Source organism: Setaria viridis, chromosome 1 (genome assembly GCF_005286985.2).
Source record: "Setaria viridis chromosome 1, Setaria_viridis_v4.0, whole genome shotgun sequence".
NCBI classification, from domain to species: domain Eukaryota; kingdom Viridiplantae; phylum Streptophyta; class Magnoliopsida; order Poales; family Poaceae; genus Setaria; species Setaria viridis.
In genome coordinates this window covers 40482832-40510307 of record NC_048263.2, presented here as the reverse complement: position 1 = coordinate 40510307, position 27476 = coordinate 40482832, and the positions used below count along the sequence as shown (strand labels likewise).

Sequence of the window (27476 nt, the reverse complement as noted above, 5' to 3'; positions counted from 1 at the left end):
CTCTGATGTCCTCGGGCCGGCCCAGAGGCACAACTCTCAGCGCTTTCTTCTTCCTTGCTGCAACTGCATGGGATATCCATCGCCGTTTTTACCTTGGGAATAGGTAAGGTTCAGGATGTTTCCTGCAAACCCTAACCCTAGCGCAGGGTAGTGCCTGCAGAGCCTAGCAGTGTTTCAGAGCCTTTTGACTTTTAGGTCCCCTCTTTCCGAGGTTGGCTCTGCTACCCTGCCCTCGTACTCGCATCCGCTGCATCGACATCGTAATCTCGTCAGCAGTAAATGAGAGCGCATCTGATCCTGATCTGGGTGCCTGCTCTGCTCTGCTCTGCCGTAGGGTTGCCGCCGCCGCTGCACGCTGATTTACTGCTGACTTACTGCTCTGACCATCGGTTTGGCTTGTGTGCCACCCATCCATTGGAATTCACTCGTCGGGCGATGCAAAAATTTGGGGCCGATTATTCGATTTGTGGTGACAGCGTTCGTTAGAAGAAGCATAATAAAAGCCAGCTCACCCTATGAAATGTGAAGACATGTAAAAAAAAAAATCTTCCTGGCGGGTATGATACACTGTAGTCCACAGTGGTATAAGTAGGGAGGGGCCGGGTAGGACCGTTGTTAATGTGCTCCATCATCCATTTCATGGAGCGTTTGCTGTTGTAGTACGTTTCAACAACCCTGCATCATCCATTTCAGTGTGATCTTGCGGGCGAGATTTTGATATGCGTCGTTAGTTGCATTATTTATCGATAAATGCACAAAAAAAGTCAGAGCAAACCAAACCAATGACAGGAGTGATGTCGAAGCAATCGAGCTTGCAACTTGATCCAGGGAAGGAACATCGGAAAGTGACAGGAGTAACTTCACAGCCGCCCAGAGACGACCTAGCTGCATGCTTGCACATAGCTGTTCCTGTTCGGGAGCAATTCAAGGATATCTCATCTGTCTATGCATGTCCAAATCTGATGCTTTCTTTGAAATTGACTCCAACGAATTGAATCGAGAGGCTCTTCTTCTTCGATCCGGGAGATAAGATCGATCGATGAACAATGTATAGGGGTTCGTCGTCCATGTATACATCGATCAATATAATGCCGGCACGTTTGGATTTCCTTGCATTGCGACTGGTGTTAATGCAAGAGTCACGGTCGAGGCCTGTCGTTTGCATTTCCTTGCATTGCGACTAGTTATTGCTAACGAGAGGCTCTCTATAAAGTCAAGGGACACTAAATAGAGGTTCCATGCAGGGTCGAAAAGGAACGTCAAGTCAATACTCTACCTACAATACTGTAGTTGAAGAGAAAAGGATACACAACATTTTTTTCGTATATCTATCAACAAGTTGTACTAGAAAAAGCAAATAAATTAAAATATCTGGGGGAAAAAAATTAATGCTTGGGGCCGGCGAATGAAGATGTATGGTAAGGGACCAAGTTTGGACAAGCTAAGCAAGGGCAGGAACGACGGGCAAACAACCTAGCTGGGAAATAAAGGCAGAGAACGTTGGGTGAGGAGGCGAAGCTGAAGTGCCCAAAGGCCCCAAACCAATGCCAAATTGCCAAGCTCCTGAGCCCTTGAGTAATGCAAGATCTAGCTAACCGTGACCGATGCATCTGCTTGCTATAGCAAAGCAATGCATTCGGGCTGATCAAAAAGAAGAAGGGACCAACGACCTATCTGTGCGAACGAATTGAATGGTCCCCTCGTTCGTCGATCTTTAACGGTGATCGCCGGCCGGCCAATGCTAGGAGCTAGTAGATGGAAGGAGGAGATCCGCGCAGGATTCAGACACGCTAGAAAGCATGCAAAGTACCGGCCGGTCTCTGCCGACAGGTTTACACCGGCAGCCAGCCAGCTCCGTTTCGCTATGCATTATTGGATCTGTGCGCGTGTGCATGCTTGGTCTAAGGTCTATACGCTGCATGCGCATGTTCATCGCAGCTGCCAACGTAACTGCTTGTTGGCGGGAGGAGGACGGACGGAGGCGATGAATGTTTGTTGCTCCTGTTTCCTCTCGTGAGGTAGCTAGAGCGGCCCCCTTTCCGGTACAAGATCGAAATCTGCGGCCGAACTTGCACGCCACCGTCGGTCTAGAGCGCACCTGCCCTGTTCGTACGTACGTGATCCATGGGTGCCCCTGTTCGTACGTACGTGATCCATGGGTGGTGAAATGCCAGCCGAATTCAACGTACGTACTCCTTTTTTTTTAAAAAAAAATTCAACGTATGTACGTACATCCGTGGGCGATTGAATCGAACGTACGCGTACTCACGTACGTATACCGGCCCCACTATAGCTAAAGCTAGCCATCCTCAAGCTGCCTGACACCATTTTGCATCTGCGTTCGTTCATCGGTGATTGATAATAATGTAGCAGTGTTATGGAAATAATGCAGGCTGGCCGGGCGCCCGCCAAACACGAACATGAAGGCGTGCCACCAGATCGCATTGCGCGTCGATCGATTGCTCGCTAGCTAGCTGCAGCGTCAGCAATAAGGGAGAGTATTAAGCACGCAATATATCTCCACAAGGGCACATTCAAAACTCCCCCGTCTAATGATCAATTAAGGGCTATTGCTGCGGACAAACAAAGCAACAACCAAACCAATGCAAGGAGCCAACAGGGCTATTGCTGCATGCTTAGGGTTCACTGTTCAGCAGCTAGCACGTACTGCACACGCCGCGCTGGGGTCAGAGGACCCAAGGGTACCACACCTAGCTATTGGCCCATATATATTACGCTGCTCCGTACACGTCCACGTACGCCGGGAGTATCATGCATGCATGTACGGGACTCACGTACGCATCAATCAATTTTAACTCCTACACAGTTATTTATTATTTACATCTGGATCAATATCTCTCAAACTTAATTTGTTAGAAAAAAATTAAAGTCGGAATCTTAAAAAAAAAATTTGACGGTCGGAATCTTAATTTGGAATGAGTTGTTAAATCTTAATTGATTTGGGGGACGAAAAACTCAAAATACTAGCAAGTAGTGTATGATGTACTGGTATTACGAAAAGGTATCCGGCGGATGCACAGCGGCTGATGTACGTGACCGCCGCGGCCGGTAGACCGTGACTCTGGTAAAAGCTGAAATTAATTAAGAAAAGCACTGCACAGCCTTGTTCCAGTACATCCATTGGCCATGCTCATGCTCCATGTTCGTCATGCATGTCGATCACGGATAGCGTGTGTGCTTGCAGGAGCTAGCTACCCCGGCCGCCCCGCGATTATTTCTAGCTACCTGCGTGCACACTGCAAGTACGTAGCTACTGTGGGAGGAGTAACACGTATTACTACATCTAATAAGCAGTAGTAGCCGAGTAGCTAGCTAGCTAAAAGAAGCTGATCAACGCGTTGCCGTTGCCGGCCTGCCTAGCTTTCATGTCAAAGACAAATCAGCTGGCGAATTACGTATTTCCTTCGTTTTTGAACATATGACATTATTAGCCATTTCGAACAAGTAAGTTAATTTTTAACCAATAACTTATTTAAACATCATCATATATTTGAAAACGTATGCAAATTAAGCCCTTAATTAATCACGGCGGCCGTGGCCTAACCGATGAGCCAGCGGTTAGTTGGCCGCTGGTAGCTACGGCGACCCGCATTAACCTCCAAAATCTCAGGCGGGCATACGCCATCTGGTGGCGGTATACGTGCGCGTGCGTGTATACCCATCCCAAGCAACCACACACACCAACCGCCACCGAAACAGCATACCACCCGCAGGCTTCCACTTCTATATAGCCACACACACGCACATCTCCTGCTCCTGCCAAGCTAGCTGAGCCAGCCACCTTACTCGACTCCCTACTAGTCAAGTAGTGAGTGTCACTGCGTCGTGCTCTGTCACTTACTCTGCGTGACCAACCAACCGGCCCACCTCCATGGAGCTGCTCGCGCTGCTCACGGCGCTTCTGCTTGCGCACGCGGCGGCGTACCTTGCGTGGCAGGCCGTGTCGCGTCGCCGGCGGTCGCGCTGCTACCTCCTCGACTACGCGTGCCACAAGCCCTCCGACGACCGCAAGGTCACCACGGAGACGGCCGGCGCGGTGATCGAGCGCAACAAGCGGCTGGGCCTCTCCGAGTACCGGTTCCTCCTCAAGGTCATCGTCAACTCCGGCATCGGCGAGCACACCTACTGCCCGCGCAACGTCCTCGAGGGCCGCGAGGAGACCCCCACCCACGCCGACTCGCTCGAGGAGATGGACGACTTCTTCGCCGACGCCGTCGCCGCCGTCCTCTCCAGGACCGGCGTCCCCGCGCGCGACGTCGACCTCGTCGTCCTCAACGTGGGCTCCTTCTCCCCGGAGCCGTCGCTGGTGTCCCGCCTCGTGCGGCGGTTCGGCATGCGGGAGGACGTCATGGCCTACAACCTCTCCGGGATGGGCTGCAGCGCCGGGCTCATCGCCGTCGACCTCGCCCGGAACGTCATGCTCACGCGCCCCCGCACCGTGGCGCTCGTCGTCACCTCCGAGTCCTGCGCCCCCAACTGGTACGTCGGCACCGACAAGTCCATGATGCTAGGGAACTGCCTCTTCCGCTGCGGCGGCGCCGCCGCGCTGCTCACCAACGACCCCGCCCTCCGGCACCGCGCCAAGATGGAGCTCCGGTGCCTCGTCCGCGCCAACATAGCCGCGCACGACGACGCGCACGCCGCCGCCGTGCACCGCGAGGACGCCGACGGTCGTCTCGGCGTCAGCCTCAGCAAGGCGCTCCCCAAGGCCGCCGTCCGCGCCTTCACCGACAACCTCCAGCGCCTCGCCCCCCGCATCCTCCCAGCCCGCGAGCTCGCGCGCTTCGCCTCCCGCCTACTCCTCCGCAAGCTCCTCAAGAAGCCCAAGGCGGCGGGGGCGGGGGAGGGCCCCAAGATCGACTTCACCACCGGCGTCGACCACTTCTGCCTCCACCCCGGCGGGACGGCGGTGATCGAGGCAGTGAGGAAGAGCCTGGGGCTCACCGCCCACCACGTGGAGCCGGCGAGGATGACGCTGCACCGGTGGGGGAACACGTCGGCGAGCAGCCTCTGGTACGTGCTGTCCTACATGGAGGCGAAGCGGCGGCTGAAGCGCGGGGACAGGGTGCTCATGGTCACCTTCGGGTCGGGGTTCAAGTGCAACAGCTGCTACTGGGAGGTGAGCAGGGACCTCGCCGACGCCGGGGCATGGGAGGACTGCATCGACCAGTATCCGCCGGAGACACTGGTGAACCCCTACATGGACAAGTTCGGATGGGTCAACGACATCCAGGGACAGGGAGGCGGCTTCGTCTTCTAATCATGCATCATCAGTTGATTAATCGATTAATTAACACCGTCGCCAATTGTTATTATTAATCCATTCCATTCGTCGTCTTTTAGATGTACATGCTCTGCTGCAAAGAAGGAAGAAGTTTGTAGCAGGGTGTGCGTGAAAAAAAAAAGATACAAGCTAGCAAGGTGGTATTGTACCAGGAAGCATTTTATATTTCTTGTATGTGTGTATATGCGGCTTTGAACCTTTACAGGAACATATACATTTGATAATCACCCCCTGGTCTGAAATATAATTATTTTCTTGCATTGCTTCCTCAAGTTAACGCATGCATATGCTTTGTTTGCATGGAGAAAAATCTTGAGTACGTACCATTGATTCAGCAGTCGCCGGAAGAGATGAGTTGGGTAGCCTCTTTCTCGATGCACCATCCTGCTGCATGTCCTGTTCCATGCACCAAGCAAACAATGGATCGCTGGCTTGGCCTTGACGGTTACTCATGAATGGAATGCAGCGGACATGCGGTCATCCGGTGGTGGTGGTCATGACTCATGAATGTTGCCTCGCTAGCTGGTCGGCGTTGGTGGTATGACAATCGGAGAAAGGTAACCGACGACAAGGCACAGGAACATGGGCCTGGACAAGGACGTCGGCGACAGAGGAGAAGGCGCGCAACGACAACCAAGCTATTGAATGGATATTCCTACTCTTACTCCTACTCCTACTATGCTATATGCATCCAGTGTCCCGTTCCCGTGTCCTTTGGTGCCTCTGCTTTGTTCGCTGAATTTGTGCCATGCAGATACAGAGCAAGTGCCAACTGGATTGATGGATGGAGCCTTCACTCACTTCTACTCTTTTACTTAGGGGGTACTTGGATCCCTTGCTACACCTTGCTTTGCTTAGCTGGGTAAGGGGGTCCTGCTTATTTCCCACCTCCTAAAATTTAAGTTTTAGTCATTTTTTAGTCCATGATCTAAAGTATGTTTGGTTCCACCTCCTAAAACTGACTAAAAATAATAAATGTTGTGACAAAATGACCATACTACCCTCCCTATGCCTCTGCTCCTTGTTTGCCCACATCTCCCCTCCTCCCACTTCCCTGCACACACGCACCCTCCTCCCCACCGGTGCCCCTCCCTCTCACTGCCCGCCAGTGGCGGCCGACGCCCTCCTCCCGCCGGCACCGCCCCCTCCCCTCCTCCCGCCGGCACCCCTCCCCTCTCTCCTTCCTCCGGCCGCCGCCCTCTACCTAGCCGCCGCGCCCCTCCCCTCCTCTTCCTCCCCGGCCACCACCCCCTCCCCTCCTCCCGCTGGCGCCGCCCCCTCCCCTTGAATCCCGGCCACCGCACCCCTCCCCTCCTCTTCTTTCCCGGCACCGCCCCCCCTCCCGGTCCTCCCTCGCCTGGATCCAGTGGGGGAGCGCTCGGCCGGCCCGTGTGGCGACGCAAGGGAGCGGTGGGGGTGGGGTTGCCGTGGGGGTTGCCGGCGGCGGCGGGAAGGATGCCACCGGCGGGGGCTGGGCGGGGAGGGACGCCGGCGGCGGGCGGAATGGAGGTGAGGGGCCGGGCGGGAGGGAGGGTGGGAGAGAGAGGGGGGCAATAAATGAGGGGCAGTGGAGGTTCAGGATGGACTTTAGGAGGTTTTAGGAGGGGTGGAGCTCCTAAAGAAAATTGAAGCCTTCTAAAAGTTTTTAGTCATTTTTAATCATAGTGTTTGACTCTTTAGTCCTTTTTAATCACTTTTTAGGAGCTAAAATTTTAGGAGGGTGGAAATAAACCGGACCGAAAGCAACGTTCGGTTCCTCGGCAAGCTCTCCTTGGGGTCTGTGCCGGCAAGCTGAAAGCTTGCTTCTGCGGGAGAGCTGTTCCCGCTCGCCTGGGCCGGCAAGGCGAGGCTCGCTTGCGAGGGCGAGGCGAGGCGAGGCGACCCTCGCCCACCCAGGAACCCGAGAACGCCCTAAGTATACATAGCCTTGCGTTTAGTTTTGACACAAGAACGTACAGAACTGGGTGGAGCCTCAATAATCCCCATATGGCAATTAAAACATGCACTGGCAGCACCATCATCACGAAGACAAAGAGATGACGATTGGTAAGTGTGGGCACTGGGGGGCAGCAAACAAGTTGTCGGACACGTAGTACAGGAAAAGGTGCATGGCGCCCCTGCATCCCTGGTGCCATTCAACTCTATAATCCATGCTTCGCTGCGGCTGCTGGGGATCGATCGCCCCCACACGATTTTAATAGCCAGCTCGCGCAAGCTTAGTTTCCAAGGATGCCTAGGTGCAGAGGCAAGTCCTGTTTCCTGTGTGATCCATCAGTGGCGCGGCATGAAAAGGACACCACTTGCTGCATGCGCTGCCATGCATGCATGTGTCTCGCGCTCCCGCCTGCCTCGATAGTCATAGTCATCCTCCTGTTGAGGGTCGAACCAACAGGCAACAAGGCCCTACCCGTTGATTGCCATAGCTGTGAGTGTGACCTTAGCTTGATGCAACGCTGTGCACGGCCACGGAGTAGCAGGTGCTAGGACCAGCGTTAGGCTTTGCTCTCTTCATCAGATCAGTTGGCTAAGTAAGCTGGATTATTGTTGCTGACTTGCTGTACACTAGTACATCGCCAGGACATGTCACCTGTAGCTGCCAATACTTTAGATGAAGTAGCTAGCTATAGTAATGAATGAATGAGATGACACGGCCCACTTCCATTCCATCTAGTATACATGAGCGTGCTGTGTTGGCCAGGGGCTTGTGTAGTCAATGCTGCCAGTGATGAATTGTAGCGGCGGACACGCCGGCCCCGGGGCAGCGTTACTGGCTACTCAGCCTGTCTTAGAAGAAGCTGTCGCCGCCCCAGTCCAAACGCCAAACCGATGCTCCTCGCTGTCGTCGTCGTCCTCCGCGCCTGCGGCGCGCGGCGCCGCAGACGTGAATGCACGCGCGCGCTCCAACCCAGGCGGAATTTTGCCATCTTACTTGCCATTGCCATTGCATTCCCTTATGTTGACACAAAAACATGATTTTACTTTTATAATATAGAAATATATTGTTGTAAAATTTAACCGGTGCATATGCATAGCATCGACACATCTTTAAAAAATATTAAGCTGATACGGAGAATGCAAAACTAATTGGATACAAATTTGGGTTACAGTACTAGCTCTCCAACACTAAGTAAGTACAGTATTTTACTTATTTCCTTTTCGTAATTCAGTCAGCTGGGCACGCGAACGCCACGGGGCACGGCCCCGCAGTTCCTTGTTTTGACTCAACTAGTATAAATATACACATGCGTTGCTATACTTTAAATAACGTAATTGTAGAAAATTTCAATTTTATTATTTTTTATATTACCCTGAATCTATATACTTTTTTTAATTATTTACATTCTACGTTATTTTATTCATAATTATTCCCACGTAGAAGCCTTATTTAAATCAAATTTATTCTTTTTTTCTTTATGTCATCACCTTGGGCCTATAGCTCGGCCCACTTGCAACACCTGATTTACAGTCCAGGCAGGACATTCCCTTCGTACTCTGCTTCTATCTAGATACCAGGTAGTCACCGCCACACACAGCCACGCGCATACGCAATTTTTTTTCCCATTCTTACAATTTTCCCCCAAATCTGTATGTTTCCTTAGATATGTCGCACTTGCATTCAGCATCCGTATCGAGCTGCTGACTTCCTCTTTTGGTTTTGGATCATCTACGCGGATTGGAAATTTTTGTTACCGCCAGGCACTGTCATGCTGTAAGATTCCATTGTTGCAGTGGATTGGGTTCACCTGTCTTGCTGGTGCATTGAACTGTATTAAGCCGCATTATGTTTGCAGCGGAAGTATCTCACGGATTTAGTGAGTAGTCCTTTTTTCCCTTATCGATTGCACATGTTTTTTTGGTTGATTGGATGTTTTGGCTGATTGGATCTTGAGAAATCAATGCCTTCCATAAGTTTTTTTCTTTCATATAGCTGTTATTTTGTTCTTGTCGTAATGTAGTCTTAATGATAACCAAATTAAATAGATTTCGCATGGATGAAGTAATAGATATAGACTTTAGCCTAACTAGTATTTTTTTTTTCAGTTGATATACATCACCTATTTGGTGAGGACCTTTGAATACACTATATTCTTCGTGTATGTATCAGTTGTGTCTTTTTGATTCACTTTGTCTTATCTGACATGTCGCTTTTGCTCTTCCTTTTTTGCCTTTTCTTATTCTTCTCTTACGTCTCGATTTTGTTGTCCTGCTTCTGGTCCTCCTCGTCATCATCATTTTCAGCCATTAGTATCTTTATATTCTTTGCCGTTGTTGCTCTAGAAAGCACGACATATGACCATGAGAGAAAACCGCTTTAGGCATGTAGATGCCTACATTTGGTATTGTCTATCCTTGTGCTTTGTTGCAAAACTTACCCTGACAGAAAATTATTTTCTCTTAAAACGGAATGGGAACATCTCATCATCACAGCGGGATTCGAGGCAAGAAAACTCGTGTCCCATAATATTATCCTAGCACAATCTCTGCATCTTGCATTTTTCTGGAATCCTTGTACCACAACCTTGTGCCATTGCATAGTCCATTAGCTAGGTTGATATTTCTGAGTAGTATTACTGGACAGATAATCTTGAGCTTCAGGATATGTGGAGGTAGTCCATTTGGGGTTATTGTGTTTAGGAGTTTCGGGGGATAGTAGTTATGAGGGTCATCTTCTACACTATCGAAGCTGTCATAGACCATCTCCTCTTCTTGGAATCGATCAATCATTTTTAGATTAATGTGGTCTACACACGTGATGCAATTTGGATCCTTTAGGCAAGCACTGTGCATTTAATAGATGCTGTCGATGAGTCTATCAAGTTCGGAATCATCCACCATGTGTGGAATACATATATTTTTGTAGGCAAACATATCTCGTCATTATTGTTTGTCTCTTCAGTGCCATTGCTGATGCACAGTAGGTATTCTGCAAACCACAGGTCGTTTTGAGCCCTCATGTTGCGCACAAGCTTCATGTGATACATGCAATTCCAAAGTTCAGATCTGCGCGGTGAGGCATCTGCTATTTGGGATCTTGTACCCTTTCGTACAATCGGTATAACTTGTCTAAAATCTCCCCCAAATACCATTGTTTTCCCCTGAATGGAAGATTTGGTATATCCATTATGTCACGCATGCTTTTGTCCAGTGCCTCTACTGCCTGCCTCTTAGTCATAGATGCTTCGTCCCAAATGATTAGCGATGCTGCCTGAAGTAGCTTGGCTGTTCCACTTTGTTTTGTGAACAAACAAATAGCCCCATCATCTATCCTTAGTGGTATCTTGAACCTCGAGTGCGTTGTCCTTCCTCCGAGCATTATCCTTCCTCCGAGCATTATGGAAGCAGCGACACCAGAGGTTGCTGTTGCTAAAGCTATTTTTCCTTGTCCACGAACTGTTGCAACTTGCAAGCAATGCCCTGGATAAAAAAGTTTTCCTCGTTCCTCCCGGGCCATCTACGAAGAATAGCCCTCCTCCATCATGGTCGACCGTGGTTAGAATTTCATTATAAGCGGCCTTTTGCTCGTCATTTAAGTGTTTAGGCAATTCCATGCCCTCAGGGTCCACCTCGATGTTGGTTTCCTCGGTGATTTTCCTAGGTGTATTGTCTGTTGTGTCATTTTTCTCATCGATTTTTGGAAGAGGAAATGATCGTATGTCTTTTCCCAGCGATTGCAACATATCCCTGATATTCATTAATACCATATGTTCGACCGCTCTTGCATTTTTGCCGTTTTGTCGATAGTCTTCCGGCATTTCCTCAAGGTGACTGTTCCATAGTGCACGGATGTCGTGGGGCTCACAAAACACAAGGATAGTCACAAATAGACTTCGCAGCGGGGATGGCATCCGAAATAACTCTGCTTCCATCAGGCAATCATCTAATGTGTTGTCTACTCAATGAGACCCCTTTTCTCTGCAGCTTCATGAAATGATGGCAATATTTGGCCATCAACTGTTCGTATGTCTTCGTAGTAGGTTGCGCCTGTCACATGGTTTAGGAGAACTCGAAGATAGTAACACCGTCGGGCACGGAGAGATCCACGGCTGCCGTGGGCACCGTCATGACTGCTGCTGGCACGCTAGATCAGAAAAACGTGTGGACGAGGAGGGTGGGAGGGGCTAGGAACGAGCCATTGTGCCGCTGGCGAGAGACGGAGGAAGGGATGGGCGGATGTCGGAAGGGAGAGAGAGGGACCGAAGAAGGGATGGGAGGGAGGCGTGCAGGCGGCGGACGGGAGGGAGAGAGACGGAGCCCTCTGACAAGTGGGATCCACTTATCAGGACGGACAAAAGAAAAAGAGGTAGAAGTCTTACTTGCTTTAATATTAAGTAGAGATTTGCGCCGCGTCACCGTAAATTGCACCACCCGGCCATTATTTTGTTTCCTCATTATTGTTCGTGTCAAAAATCTGAGGACAGGACACGATGAAATCCCCCGGATCACTGCATCAGGCACCTGCATTGCATGTATAGTCAAGTTTTCTCAATCTTCCACATGCGCATTGAATTCGACAGCTTGGTAACTAGCCAAGTCGTTGACGTACCGTAATGTTAGTTGCGGCGGACCTTTTCAACAACTACAGAGACCAATGGCACAGAAGCTCCATGGAAATTGCGCATCGTGTCAGCTCAGGTAAAAAGTACACTCACTTTCTGGTCTTCATGCACATCCAGCTCATCGTTCCAAGCTGCGCGCCTGTCCTGGGTCCGATCTCATCTGCTCAAATTGATTGCGGTCAGAGGCTAACCTTTACTTAACTACAGCCTTCTCCAATTTTTTCACGGCGCGACGGCTATGATTAGAACCTTAGAAGTGCAGCCTCCTTTCACTATTTCGGCCAATAATAGAGCTACCGTGACATATCCAACTGCCATTTTCTACCAACATTGTAAAGAAGACTTGAGATGCTGCGGATAACCAACCAACCGAAGTCATCCATAAACCCTCACCAACTTTATGCCTCCACGGCTGGCTGGCTCTAAGAGGTGGCGAGGCCTGTGATAATAACAACACAAAATAAGGAACATATTTACTGTCCAGGCCCTGTTTGGGCCACAAATACCTAACTTCAGCCCACCAAAACGAATGTCCTGGTTGCCCGACGCGAACGGCGATGCACATACACGGACGCTTAGTGAGCGGAAAAGTGCAGGCCAAGTGGGCGGCCGCACCTGCTCTCCGGTGAGCTCCGGCCGCCCATACACTCTGTTCAAGACTTCAAGTGGTAGTGCTACAGGCAGCATAGCACCTAAAACAATGGCCAAGAGAACACGGCCGACATGCCGATGTTAAACTTTACCTATATAAATAAAGCTTCACAACCTCATTATTTTGTGTGGACCATAAAAATATTAAAGACCATCGCAAAAATATTATGTGGGCTGTTATGCAAAAAAAAACCCTTATTCCTTTAATATACAGCGTTGGCGTTCCGGTTCGGATAACGTAATAAAATTAACAAAAAATGAAACCAGAGTCTGCGTCCCGTCGATCAAACAGATGATACATGTTCAGTCCAAACCACCAATGTCGCTTACAAGCTTGTCTTTGGCTTGGACGTCGGGCTCACACGCCTGGTCAAGGTCCTCATGGTTACAAACTCTTCAGCAGCCGAAGGGTGAATTCCAACCTGAAAAGCCAACAGAGACACCATCAGGCGCTAGATATTAGCAGCTGCTTTACTGCAAGCAAGGTTCCTCTTTAAACAAACATACCGTGCTGTCGAAGTTTGCTTTGGTGGCTCCGCATTTAAGTGCAATAGCAATGCCCTGGATCAAGTGGAAGCTCGGTCATAAGAAGAAACCAAGAATGACAGAATGGGAGAAAAGGGACCCAAACACTGAAAAGGTAAAAGAATTGTACATACTTGGATAATTTCAGGTGCATCTGGTCCACACATGGATGCACCAAGTACTCTATCAGTTTCAGCATCAACTACCAGTTTCATGACAGTCTTCTCCTGTCGCCTGTAGAACAGAAACAGAGTTATGATGCATTCCACAGGAGATAAGAATCACAAAGAAGAGCACATGACTTGTGAAAATAGTAGAACAAGCCATCTTGAATGTGAAATACATGTCAGCTCACAGGGTGAACCCTGTGAAGTGGAGCAAAAAGGAAAACATCTCATAGGTGATCTCATGACATTTAAAAGTACTTACTTGGATATGCTGTTCTTCATTGGGTTGAATGATGAAGTGAAAACAAGAATATCACCCTTGGCTTCCTCCAAGGCCTGCTGTTCGCTGAGGCCCACTACAGATAGTGGTGGAATGCTATTGAACATAATAGAGTCTCATGTTATTATCGAAAGAAGTGATAAAGCAGGAAAAGCATCAAACTCCAAAGAAATCAGCATCAGCCCAAAAAAAATTTATCAATTGAACATATTGCATCTTTGAACAAGCACATCAGCTAGATTTGAAACTAGTGAGGCTTAGTAACTCCAGCATTTTCTATAAAGGGATCAAGATTGCAATTGTTACTTACGAGAAAACAGCACAAGGAACATCTCTGTAATCAGGCTTAACTGGCTGGCCACCAAACACAGTTTTCTGCAGTTGAAAATGTGAAAAGGTAAACAGTTGCCAGTTACAGACCAAGAACTTGACCGATTTCGCTGGAATCATAAACTACTACAACCACTTACAGAAAAGCATGTAGCCTCCAGCAATGCAACAGGAGTTAGATTGATCCGGTTTGTAACATCACCCACAGCCCATACACTGGGAGCAGATGTGCGAGAATATTCGTCAACCTAAACAGAGAAAATATCAAAAATAGCCACATTAAGTTACTCAAAATACACAATCCAAAACTTGCCCTAGTGGCAAATTCATTTGCCTGATACAATATTGGTTTATGGGTAAAAGAAATATGAGAAGTAAATTCCAGGTGTAAAAATATCCCATAAGAAGAAAACAAACAGCTAGCAAAGAAAGAAAAATCAACCTTAATGGCTCCAATCTGGTCAACCTCGACACCTGCAGCTTGCAAGTTGAGCCTCTGGGAGTTGGGTGTGCGCCCTGCAATCAATTAAATACCCATGGGTATAGTATTAAATGCCAAAATACTGTGTTCCATATAGTGTAAGAAATCTGAAGTCTGAGACTCGGGGGGAAATAAGTAAATTGCCACTTTTCTCTCTCAAATAACTAGCTATAAATATTTTCTTTGAATATTTTATTAGGGAACTAAATAATTATTGTAAGATAGTACATACAAAATTTGTTCTGAACAAAGATGAAACCAAGGAATATCATGCATTCTCAAAATGGACCTTTGAAGAAATGTTTGAATGCAACAAAGAAGTCAACTAGGGGGATTTCCTAAATACCTGTAGCAAATAGAACAACATCTGCAATGAGCTCCTCTCCTTTATCGGTTACAACTTTTATGCCATCGGCCGTTTTACTCAACTGGTTTAAATAAATAAAATGCAATTGGTCAGACTTGAAATTGATATCGAGGAATCAAAACATACCATAGGACTTGAGTTTAAATCACCTCAGACAGATTACTCCCAGGATGCAATTTGATTCCCCTTCCCTCAAGGTTTCTTGCAACAACTTCTCTCATCTCATCATCAAAGCCTCTGCACATAGTCGGTTTGTTAATGTAATGTCATGCCCATCTTTCATCTCCACATCAATGTTAGCAACAATCTTCTTATTTCTGGACTTGAAAGTATCATACAACTACATTAGACAATAAGTGCCAACTAGGCGGTCATGTTGTAATCAGATAGCTGACTTATATGTCCAGGTTCCAAAAACAAGACTCATAAAGTCATAGCGTGCACTACTTAGTTGAAAAGCTTTTACAAAAAAACTTATACTATTCAGGTGGGTTTTTTCATGTGTACGTGATGTAATGGTCGAGCTAATAAGATGTTTTTTTTGGTGGTGTTGTATCATAAAGTTCTATGTAATGTCACAGCAGCAAATCCATAATAGAGCTCGGTCCATAATAGAGCAACAAAGAATCAGTTCTTTGGCTTTCTTGGTTTCTACTAAGCACATAAGCATAGTCTGACTTTTCACAATGACAGTTATTACGAATGTTAAAAGACACATCAATGTATAAATATGGAAATTTTTCCTGTCTAGTTGTTTTCACTACCAGGAAAGTACCCAAATGCAACAAATGTAGCACATGATAAAAACCTGAATGCAAGAACAGGAGTATTACAAGTATTACTTAAACAAGGAGCCAGGCTAGCCAGTGCAGGATTAGTAATAGTAGGAGTTCCTAAGATTAAACTACATACCTTAGAGGAAGTTCTCTCCGATAAAACAAATCTACTTCTGCACCCATCCCTCTCCAGATAGAAGCAAATTCAACAGCAATATATCTGCATTGTCCGGACACATGGACAGAGATATGTCAAAGAATTAGTACCAACAGCGTGATATATTTTTAAAATAGCAGCATACAACTTTACCCGCCACCAAGGATTACAGCACGCTTGGGAAGCTCCTCCAAACTCAGGGCCTCATCTGAAGTAATAGCCAGCTCCTTCAAAAGGTTATTTTCACTGGTGTTAGAATAATCCACCAGAAGGGTAAATGACAAAGTGAAAACAAAACAAACAATGCAAATAGAACAAAAATGGGAATACGTGCTGTCTTAGATAAAAAAAGATAATATTTGTCTTGCTCAAAACAGTCCAAACAGAGAAGCATGGTGAAAAACCCTTTTTCATGTAGCCTATTGGAAATTTCAACAACCATTGATATTCAGGTATCCGGTGTCGGAAAGAAACAAGCATCAGTACAATCAGCCAGGACAAGGAAGGAAGTTACAAGTTCTAGAAAAAGGAAGTTACAAAAAGTAGGAGTGGAATCTTACAAACCTTTCCAGGTATGTTGACACGTTGAGCTCGGCTACCAGTCGCAATTAAAATGTGCTTTGCTGTATACCTTTGCTTTGAACCATCAGGCTGGCTAACTTCAACAGTATGAGCATCAACTAAACTGCCTGCCCCTTCAATCATTGTTACACCAGCATTTCCAATGATTCTCTGGTATACTCCATTTAATCTAACAATTTCTTTAGTCTGCAGAGAAGAAAAAAAATTAGGACCATAGGCAGTATGACACTCTTTTCATGCTTAGCAGTTGTGGAGAATTGTGCTTGTATTTGAGGTTGAGTCCTGACCTTATTTTCGAGCAGCGTTTTCCAATTGAAGCTAATATCTCCATTAATCTCCCACCCAAAATGCTTTGAATCCTGCATTTGTAATAAAATGAAAGTTCAAATGCAATCTGCCATCACATTCTAGGGAAGGCATAGACACCCAAAGTAATCATTTTCTTATATTCCACTTGTCATCACCTTCCCAAACATTTTGGTACCTACAATAGGACGGTAAAACGACTAACCTCAAATTCTCCGCGGAAAGATGAACCATACACCAATATCTTTTTAGGTACGCAACCACGTATCACACAGCTGGGACAACAATCCGATCATAATGAGCACACACATATTTAGAATAGAGCAATATGCCTAGCCGACTTGCTGAATGTTTTAAGTAAGCACCAGAAATGCACAAAAACAGTTAGGAGATGCTTACGTCCCGCCATGTCCTCCTAGCCAATCAGAGCTGATGGGGTGAAATGGGAGCTCACAAATCGCAACCTGCCACAAATCTTACAACCAATCAAATTCCACGAGCGATAAACTTGACTATAATACACAAACTCACATGATGAGACATGATATGATAACAAAGGATTTTTACTGAAGGGCGAGGTTACAATTGTTCTAAAGGGAATACAGAAATGTAAAACCCCTACTGTCCTAATATGTTACTATAAAAAAGGGAGGATGGATATGATTAGAGAACCAAACAAAAGTGAAAGGAAATTGTACAAGCCAAACAACCTTTCAAAACAGGCCAAAAAAGAAAGAAAGGGAAGATCAAAACATCAGAGGTGGACCCAGAACAAATACTGAGGCCAAGTGTGGGTTTCATTAAATAATAAAGGTGCAGATTTACATCATCAGCAAAGCATGATTTCCACAGATGAAAAGTAGGCCATGGTTGCTTGAAGACAACACCATTCATTTCTCCAAATTTCCCAAAGCAGTAATTGTGAATATTTCCATGAAGGAAGGGTTTTGGAAGTCAGCTTTGTTTTCTGGATCATGGCACAAAAGTTAATTGAATGGGATGCAAATTGTGAACACCATGCAAGTACCAACCGACCTCACTCTGAGACGATGATGGCATAACATCTGCATCCATTTCTCAACCGTTTAAAAATAGAATGAACACAAGCATGCCATACGACGTGCGGCCACGGAATCCAACTGGTAGCAGCCATCTAATAGATATATGCGGGCAGCAGCACCCAACCTGTGCCAGCCGCCGGCCATAGGAGTTGCGAGTAGCGACCGATGGGGGCCGGAAGGGGAACAAACGGTGGCAACCACGCGGCGGAGGGAGGGAGCAGCGCGGATGGGCTCACGGCGAGGAGGCATAGCCGAGCTCAACGAAATTAACAGATGAATAACTGAAGGGGGGGGGGGGGGGGGGGGGGGAATAACCAAACCTTAGCTCCGAAGGAGGCTGCGGTGCGAGAACCGCGAACGCCGCCGCTGCCCGCGCCGATGACGAAGAGATCGTAGTCGTACTTGTCGCCGTCGGCGACGGGCGCCTCCCCGTCGACGAGCATCTTCCTCGCCATGGGTTCTCAACTGCGCGAAACAAAACCCTAGGGCGCAATTGAACTTTGAGAAATCTGACTCCAAAAACTCAAGTGGGAGGAATCAAGTCGAAATTTCGCCGGTAAAGCGAAGTTAAATCATATGAAACCCGCACCTGCGATTCGACTGGATTGGATTGGATGGATCTTATGTTCTTAACAGATTGGCAGCAGAATCGCGAGCTTCTCTTCTCGCCTTCGTTTCCGGAGCTTTACACGCAGCTTCGTGGTCGTATGTGGCCTTGCGGGATGGCACGCCTCTCCCGTTTATGCAGCTCGACACAACACAAACACGAACTCAATTTGCAGCGCACCTACTAGTCTACTACCGTGTCGGGTTTTACACGCAGGTCCCTCTAGCTTGCCTATTTGTTTTTTGTTTTTTTTTTCAAATCTGCTTCATCTGGTGCCAAGTAGTACCAATTGAATAATGCGTGTTACTTTTTTTTAAAAAAAAACGAATGGGCATATGATTACAAGTAAGCAGCAGCCTGGGAATCTGCCTAGTACAGCGAAACAAAGTAAAAACAATCTTCAATAACTATATAATCTGAGTTACTTTGCTCATCGCAACTCGCAAGCACTAGCAATTGTGTTTAATTTAAGGCTTCGTTCCTTGAAGCAAAAGGACAAGGTACAAAGGTTCGTGATCTGGCTGCTAATCTAACTCTTTTTGCCGGGGTGGCTGCTATTCTAATCTAATTAATAGTTAAATCAAGTGACGGAATGCAAGTTAGTGGAAAATAGAGGCACGTATGTGTCAAAAGAATAGAACCTCTGAATTCGTTAATCTTGACCCCGCCTATGCGCAGCACCCGCTGGTCTTCCACTCCCCATCCGTGACACGCGGTGGCGACCATCAGACGGCTAGGGTGCAAGCTTACATCACCGATGACGTCCGCCGGGTGGCCGGGTCTCGTGTGGATGCGGCGCTTCCTTCAGCTCCCGTGCTGCCCGTCGTGTTTGGTTTGTCTACAGCAAGGCAACAGCTTTCGTCAGAATTCAGTTAGGCAGAACCAAGAAATTCAGATAAAATTGAAGACAACAGCTTCGTCAGAAAGTCATTCGATTCCAGGGGCATGTAGAATTCGAGTTTGAAACATCTGATGTTCTCCGATGAATGCCAGAGAGAACCACACGGAAATTTCTCCGCGAAACAGGACATTTTACAGATCTGGAACGTAATGGGATGCAACGCAAGCAGTGTAGCACTGTAGCTGGAAGATCGAGGATGCTCGCGCCCACAGCGTGGATAGCGTGCGTGTACCAGATTCTTGCCGAGGCGGGCGGGTGACACGATGCAGAGCCTTGCTCTACAGAAATGGTTTGTATCGGTCAGAGCCTCAAATCAAAGGTATGCTACAGAAACAGCTACCTTGCCGTTTATCACGCTCTTTCTTTTTGTTGCGTTGGTAAGAAAGAATGGCTTCAGCGTGGCAACGATTATTCATCGTTTTTGTTGATCTTGAGTTACATGTCCACCGCGTGCGTGGCGCAAACCACTGTGCCGCCTCGTGTGCTCCTGATGCCAACTTGTGTTCAATGAATCTAGACAGGATTTTTAAGGAGAGGAGCATTAACTACTACTACTCCCTCCATCCCAAATTACGTAATTTTTTATATGCATGTAGATATATATTATATTATGTGTAGATGCATAAGTAAAAGTTGTGTATTTAGAAAAGTTAAAATGAATAGGAATTTGGGACGGAGGGAGCAGATTACAGCACTCATGGGTGGATGTCGAACTCTACAAGGCAGGCTTCCTGTTCCTGGTAGCAGCGGCGTAGCAAATACAACTTCTGCACCTTTTTTTTTTTACCAAGCTAGGCTAACCTTAGCCTGCCTGAATACATGAACCTTTGGCAAAAAAAAGCTAATAACGTGACATGTTCATTAGGGCATCAGGGCAAAGAAACTCACTGAAACTGCTCGTGCTTTGTGTTACCTGTTCGATGCTGCATCCAGTCACACTGGACATCCGGTTATTTTGCCATTGTTGCAGGTTACCAGACATTGACTGACGGAGTGACAGCGCAAATTGAAGCTATGCATGCTTGTGGTTGTGGCCCATCGCCCATTTATCAGTTTGTGTTTGCCGTGCATGTGCTGTACATTTTTTTTAAAAGTAATGCTGTGCAGTCCAGTCGATACTCACTTTAAACTTTAAAGCTAAAACATGTCAGTGAGACACCATCATACTAATCCCCTCATTTTGCTCAAAATGGCACAGCGCTGCAAATAAATGGTGTACACAGTTCTCATTCAGGATCCTTCTCGTAGCAGCATTTAACATTTCGATTAGGTTAAATTTGGAGACCAATCATGGAAGACAAGCTCATCGTTTTGGTGTATCTTCATACGAACTCTGATTCTCTGAATCCTGATTATATAAAGATAGATATGGAATGGACTAATGGTAAAGAACTTCAGATCGACCCCTTTTCAAATTTCAAGTGCAGACCGTCTTATAAGCATAGTGTAATGAGACCTGGATCATTATCAAAAATAATAAACAATACCTCCATCACAACAAGGGGTGGTGGCGCAGTTGGCTAGCGCGTAGGTCTCATAGCTAATTTGAGTTATCCTGAGGTCGAGAGTTCGAGCCTCTCTCACCCCAAATGTTTTTTAGTTGCTTTTTTTCCCCTCTCTTCGCTCAAAATCAATACTACAAGCTGGAGGAGGCCTTGAGCTTTTTTAGTTAACTTCTTAGCTTGGAGCGCTTTCCTTTTCTTGGATCCATTCGTATAGTCATAGAGCATGCTTGCAGTTCGTTTAAAACTTCTTAGCTTGCCAAAATAGCAGCGCTTTCTTTTTTAGATGAACCAGGCAGAAGAGCTGCGGTAACTCCCATTCCCTGTCTTCACTCAAAATCAACACTACAAGCTGGAGGAGGCCTTGAGCTGTTAACTTCTTAGCTTGCAACGCTTTTCTTTTCTTGGATCCATTCATATAGTCACAGAGCATGTCTTAGCTTGCCAAAATAGCAACGCTTTGTTTTTTTTAAATGAGAGCTGCCGATTATATTAAAAAGAATAATAAATTCAGACTGGGTACAACAACATAGCAACAACGGTGACTTCCAACACATCACGTAGAAACTCAACTCAACTAAAAAGAAAACAACTCTGTAGCCAGTCGGATTGAGATATCAACACAAGCCGTACAACGCTAATGCCTGAGCACCAACCACCACGCCGCACCACCACAACCCGGGAGAAAAGCTGACAAGTAGCCCTCATTCCAAGCATTGTCGTCCCCAACGATGTCCCACGCCGAACCGGCCTCTGTCATGCAGAATTGATTGCCGCAGTCCACTGCAAGCTGTGTAGCTACCAAGACTCCTCCACCATACCGCCGTCATCCTCACGTCACGCACACACGGCCGTCGATCTCCTAATCCACAGCCTTGCATTGGCAGAAGTCAAAAGAGGAGCACACCGCGCCACATCGAAAAGACCACCACTATGCAGGACCTAACACCGAAGCACCGCTGCAGCACCGTCCACACCAAACGACCGAAAACACCAGGAGAACCTGGCTCTCCGAGGCAACTCGAACACGTGGGGACCTCGCCACATCACCACCGCACACCACTCCTCGGACACATCACCTTAAAACGAACGGGGGCCTCACCACTTCCGCCGCTGGACTCCACGCTAAGGATTCGGACATGCTTTGTCGCCGGGAGTGACATGGTGCCACCGAGCTACTCCAATAACTTCACCTCCACCTAGCCGCCGCCGGAATCACAGCTGCACCACGTGCGCAGACACAAAGCTTCCGGAGATAATAGCTCATCATCTTGGCGAAACGTATCAAACGTTGACCACAGGAGGGGGTGTGCTAAAATACAAAGACAACGCCTCCAAGGAGGGGAACGGCGTCCAAAGCGTTGCAAGACCGATTAAGGATTTCGCCCGTATTTGCGCACAACCACTTCAGACGCAGTCGAACGACAGCAACGCCACCAGCGTACATCCTCGACATGCCGTTGTCAAGACCCACACCGCACAGCTCGCGCCGCCATGCACCACCTCTTCGACGCGCGAGCCACGCGGCCTCCTCGCGCCGCGCCGGCCGCTGCCGCGCAGCTACCTTGCCGGCCCACGCTGTATAGTCGAGCATGCTTGCGGTTCGGTTCAAATATGAATTCTGATATGGATCCAAATCTTTCATTTACAAAAGCAGCCCGCAACTCACAAAAAAGGTCCGGTATTCCGGGAGTTGGAACACCAAATAACAGCAATACCTGGTTACATTTTCAGAACCAAACGTTGCCAGTCATCAAGCAGACAAGCACTAACTGATCTGGGACACCATAATTTGTACAAAACTGCAGTTTTTTTTTTGTTTTCCCACAAGAACCTGGACACACCCATTTATCAGTGTGTAGTTAGCAGCTCGTTGGCAAACAAAAGCACATTGTCCACCAACACAATGCTGCAAAACACATACATATAGCCTTATTTTGATGTGCAAAGCTGATATCCCACCCTCCCAGTTTTATTTCTTTGCTCTAACTTCAATGCCCTGCACAATAAGACCTTTCTTCCAGTGGCCTTGTATTGTCTCCATGAGACTGATAGACACCTCACCATCCTCACCTTCTTCATTGTTGAACTCACCCATTTCCATCTCCATCCAGCCATCAGCCCTTTTCTTAGGCACAGTCACTCCATGAGGCAAAGGACGGTTTCTTCTCCTTAACCTTCGTGTGATGGCTGGAACCATAAGAGATCGGTAATTCTGAGGCACCTCTTCTATACCCTCATCCTCGTTCTCATGGCCTTGGAGGCAAACCTGACGAGTGAATTTGCTTTCCCCAATTGTAACTGCAGCCTCCTGGGGTGGATAATCCAGCCCATAGGATTCATCGGATATCTTGAACACCATGTAAGCAGCATAAGTTGAGTTTCGCGAGAGCATCTTGCAATGTATCTTGCCACGTATTTCCAACCAGCAAACATCCTGGAGCTCGGCACCTTCCGAGAACCTGTCAGAAAACAGCTTTAAAATTTTGCAACAGAACAGAATTCTAAGACCATAATCATGGCAAGGTACATAAACTGCACTTTTCATATGCTGCATCCATTTTCTTTGACGAAATATGCTGCGTTCATTCATAATATAGAATCAAAGTCAAAAAGACCATGCAATTTTGATCTCAAAAGCAAGGATAAGATAACAGCATTTGGTCATGTGCATGTGGAAAGGAATATGGATGAAGGTACAGTTCTAACTTCTAAATTGAATTGATGCAAGCTTAGGCCTCTTTAACATCATCAAAATGCCGCAATTGTTCTCAGAATAATGTCATGCACCAACTCACCATTACACAATTAGCAAGCCACAACTATTAGACTTATATCTAGTGGCACTGCCATTGGATGTAGCACCCCAACGGTGGCATTTAAGAACACACCCACTATACCCCAGTGGTACTACTTCAGTTCACAATCACATCAATCAAAGTTGAAGAGCAAGTCAGTGAGGGGCCGTTGATTTGGCGAACCTGGAGTCAGCGAGAGGGATCCAGCGCCAGTACCGCGGCGTGTCGCCCCAAATGATGCACAGCGCCCTCGCCGAGAGCATGTAGCACTTGGCGCCGGTTTCCCTGTCCAACCACATGCTCTGAACACGCCAACACAAGTACACAACCAATCAGTCGTCCATCGATCGAGAACCTTAACTGCACAGGGATCGACCTAATCATAAGCGGATTCCCGTACCATGAGGCGGTCGGCGAGGAGGACGGGGCTGTCGCTGTTAGAGAGGCGCATGAAGAGCTCCTTCTTGGACGGCGGCGCGGGGGAGAGCTCCCCGTCGGCAAGCGGCGGGAGGTCGCCCGGCAGGAAGCAGGCCCACACTGCGTCGGAGTCGGCGGCGGCGCGGAAGGCCGGCGAGACCGCGGCGGCGCGGCAGGCGTTCCGCGGCGTGGTGCGGGCGATCGACGCCGCGAGGAGGTCCTCCGGGATCCGCGCGATCTCGCAGGAGGAAGGGGGTGCCGCTGCCGCCGCCGTCGACGCCGCCATAGATTCCTCCGCCCCTTTTCGCTTCCGCTTTCGATCGATTCGATTCGATTCGATTCGGGGGATGGACAGTGTGGGGATTGGAAATAGAAGAAGAAAAATTAACAAGAGCGAGACTGGGAAAAGGGGTGACGGATTTATACAGGTGGGAGAGACGGCAATGCGGAGGCTTAGCGGTTAAGCCTTGGGACGGCGACCCGCGAGAGACGCATTGGAGACACCCTGTCCTGGGTGGATGCCATGTGGGTCCCGGAGGTCGGTGGATGACGTGGACGCGCTCCCTGATCCGACCATTTGCCGTGAGGAAAGTGGAGAGCCCGGAGAGGAGGCAGAGGGTGGTGGTCGGTTACTTGGTTCTTGGCCGGCGAAAGTCGTCTCGCCGTCGTGCTGGAGTTTTTTTTTTTAATATTTTGCAAAAAAAATATCTGTTGGCGATAGTTGAACCGGCGATAAGCTCCCTCCGTTGGACGGTACACTTTTAAAAATTCATAACTAATTCATGAACTCGAAGGGAGATAAACTTCATATGAGAATTGTAGATCTCGACGAGATTTCAAACTTTTTTCATTTGATGCTATCTTCGTGCTCAAATAATTGACACAAGCTTCAAATTTAAAATTATATTTTAGATCTAAAACTTGTGTCGATTATTTAAGTACGAAGATGGCATCAAATGAAAATAGTTTGAACTACAAAGTTGTAGATCTTATCGAGATCTACAATTTTAATATAAAATTTATCTCTATCCAAGTTCATATGAATTAGTTGTGATTTTTTGAATGTATGCTGCTCAGTTTCAGATCTAAAACTTGAATTTTAGATCTGAAACATGTGGCGATTATTTAAGTACCAATATGACACCAAATGAAAAAAGTTTGAACTAAAAAGTTGTAAATCTCGTTGAGATCTACAATTTTCAAATAAAGTTTATCTCCATCCGAGTTCATATGAATTAGTTATTATTTTTTAAACGTGTACTACCTAGAGAAGGGAACTACGGTAAGTTTGCTACGATATGCCTTCCGCTGTTTCATTTAGCTATAGCTGTTTCAAACGGCGGTACAAGTATAGATTTATAATTTTTTTGTTAAATATATATTTTTGAAAAATACTAAAATAAAAAATAAAAAAATTCCGCGTACTGGGTATGCTGCGTCAACATCACGCGTATGCGTATCTCTCCGGGCAGCGCCACGCGTGGTCGCCGACTCATCGTGAGTCATCACTGTGGGATTTTTGCCATTCTCGCGGAACACGCGGCCGTCCGTCTGGAAACGTCGTCGGATGAGCCTACGCACCAAGATTATTTGAACATCAATCATCATCGTCCGATGCCCACCGTTTTGCGGGCCGTAGATAGGCTCAGTCCCCCGGGGATTTCGGCCCACTTCTGCTCCCTCGCTAGAAACGCAACGGTGCGAAATGCTAACGAGTTATTACTGGAACAATACAGAATTGTTGAAAGGAAATATGAAAAACATCACTGGCAAACGGTTAATTGCTAGGTGAGTACGCTACAAACCACATGTCAGTAACAACGGCACATTGTGATGCAATGAATACAGCTCAAGTCATTTTGCGATTAGCTAACCCTGTTCGGAATGCAGATCACGAAATTGCTTTCACTAACTATTTTTATTTACTCGCACAACGTCGTCGATGTAAAGTTTCTGACAACGTCGCCCCTATCCTCGGTACGACGGTTGCTTGTTGATTAAAGGTGTGAAATTGCGTAAGGAGTTTTACGGTATATAGACGTCTAGAGATATACCTTGACCTCTAAGCAAACTATACAAAACATTTTCAATTTAGATTACAACAAACTCTATCTTTAGATAGACTACAACACCGGCCAAAGCTTATCTCATGGTCTATAAGAACCAAATACAAAACAGTATATCTCTAACACTCCCTCTCAATCGAAACTTCCCAAGTTGAGATTATTCTTGAACATCTCTAACTGCCACACCGTAAGTGGTTTTGTAAACCCATCAACAACGTGTTCCTTTGTAAAAATATATTCAATGCCAAGTAACCTTCTTGCCACCCTCTCTCGCACAAAATGATAATCAACTTCTATATATTTAGTACAAGCATGAAACACTGGATTAGTAGAAAAATACTTAGCTCTAATATTATCACACCACAATTTAGCAGCTCTAGGCGCTTGAATTCCCTATTCATATAGCAAGGTTTGTATCCACATAACTTCAGCAGTCGCATTGGCAACAGCCTTATACTCAGCTTCAATACTTGATCTTGATATTGTAGCCTACTTCCTTGCACTGCAAGATATAAGATTGGACCCCAAGAACACAGCAAAACCTCCAGTAGAGCGTCGATCATCTAGACAGCCTGTCCAATCTGCATATGAAAATGCACTCACAAGAAGGGAGAATGATCTGCAAATTCTAAGTCCAATCTTCATAGTATGTTTTAGATATCTCAAAATCCTTTTCACAGCTAATCAATGAACAATTGTTGGTGCACGTAGAAATTGACAAACCTTGTTTATTGCATATGAAATATCTAGCCGAGTCAAGGTCAAGTAATGTAGTGCACCTACCACGCTCCTATAATTTTAAGCATCTTTTGGTCCAAGTATAGAACCTTCATGAGCCGACAATTTTTCTGATATACATAATGGCGAACTCATAGGTTTACAGACCATCATGCCTACACGCTGCAACACATCATTGGTATATTTTTCTTGTGTCAATAGAATACCATTCTTCACTTTATTTACTTCTATACCAAGGAAGTAATGCAATTCTTCAAGATCCTTGAGAGCAAACTCCTTGTTCAGACCCTATAACAAACATGTGGTAGCCTGCTGGGTAAAACTAGCAACAATTATGTCATCAACATAGATAAGTATAAATATTGTGACTGACCCTTTACAATAAAAGAGCTGAGATGTATCGGCTTTTGATGCTTTAACCGAGTTCATATAATTTACTGCTCAACCTTGAGTACCATGCTCTGTGCTTGCTTAAGACCATAGAGAGCTTTGTCCAACTTACAAATAAACCCAGGCGTTACTAGATCTTCATGCCCCCATACCTAGGGGGCTGCCTCATGTACACCACTTCCTCTAAGAGACCATGAAGGAAAGCAATTTGTACATCTAACTAACGTAAGCTCCACCCTCTAGACACAGTAATAGATAAAACAATTTTGATAGTAGCAGGTTTTACGACAGGACTAAAAATGTCTTCATAACCAATACCATATCGCTGTTTGAAACCTTTAGCAACTAGATGGGCTTTGTATATATCAAGACTTCCAACAGACTTGCGCTTGACTTTATACACCCATTTGCAATCAATAATATTAATACCCTTTTTTGGTGGAACTAAATGCCATGTTTTATTTTTAATCAAGGCATTATACTCTGCATCCAAAACTGACTTCCAATCCTTA

At 46.6% G+C, this 27476-nt stretch overlaps 3 protein-coding genes and 1 non-coding gene across 4 annotated transcripts; 2 read left to right on the top strand and 2 right to left on the bottom strand.

Moving 5' to 3' along the window:
- Nucleotides 1-3708: 3708 nt before the first annotated feature.
- Nucleotides 3709-5565, top strand: LOC117841525 (3-ketoacyl-CoA synthase 3). Its single transcript, XM_034721917.2, has one exon. It carries the CDS (start codon nt 3893-3895, stop codon nt 5279-5281), a length of 1389 nt encoding a protein of 462 aa, XP_034577808.1. The 5' UTR covers nt 3709-3892; the 3' UTR covers nt 5282-5565.
- A 7090-nt stretch (nt 5566-12655) lies between these two features.
- Nucleotides 12656-18331, bottom strand: LOC117841522 (glutathione reductase, cytosolic). Its single transcript, XM_034721914.2, has 17 exons — nt 18135-18331; nt 17866-18027; nt 16884-16948; nt 16690-16759; nt 16466-16537; nt 16161-16364; nt 15750-15823; nt 15576-15659; nt 14813-14900; nt 14643-14724; nt 14258-14331; nt 13956-14063; nt 13796-13860; nt 13468-13581; nt 13173-13272; nt 13021-13074; nt 12656-12935 (listed from the first exon to the last, which is right to left on the bottom strand). The coding sequence occupies exons 2-17, from the start codon at nt 17998-18000 to the stop codon at nt 12840-12842; spliced, it is 1485 nt and encodes a 494-aa protein (XP_034577805.1). The 5' UTR covers nt 18001-18027; nt 18135-18331; the 3' UTR covers nt 12656-12839.
- A 2223-nt stretch (nt 18332-20554) lies between these two features.
- Nucleotides 20555-20641, top strand: TRNAM-CAU (transfer RNA methionine (anticodon CAU)). Its single transcript is given in 2 exon segments — nt 20555-20592; nt 20606-20641. It is a non-coding gene; the product is annotated as a tRNA-Met (tRNA).
- A 1541-nt stretch (nt 20642-22182) lies between these two features.
- On the bottom strand, nt 22183-24200 carry LOC117841521 (F-box protein PP2-B10). Its single transcript, XM_034721913.2, has 3 exons — nt 23754-24200; nt 23537-23655; nt 22183-23017 (listed from the first exon to the last, which is right to left on the bottom strand). Exons 1-3 carry the CDS (start codon nt 24054-24056, stop codon nt 22528-22530), a joined length of 912 nt encoding a protein of 303 aa, XP_034577804.1. The 5' UTR covers nt 24057-24200; the 3' UTR covers nt 22183-22527.
- Between the last annotated feature and the right edge of the window lie 3276 nt (nt 24201-27476).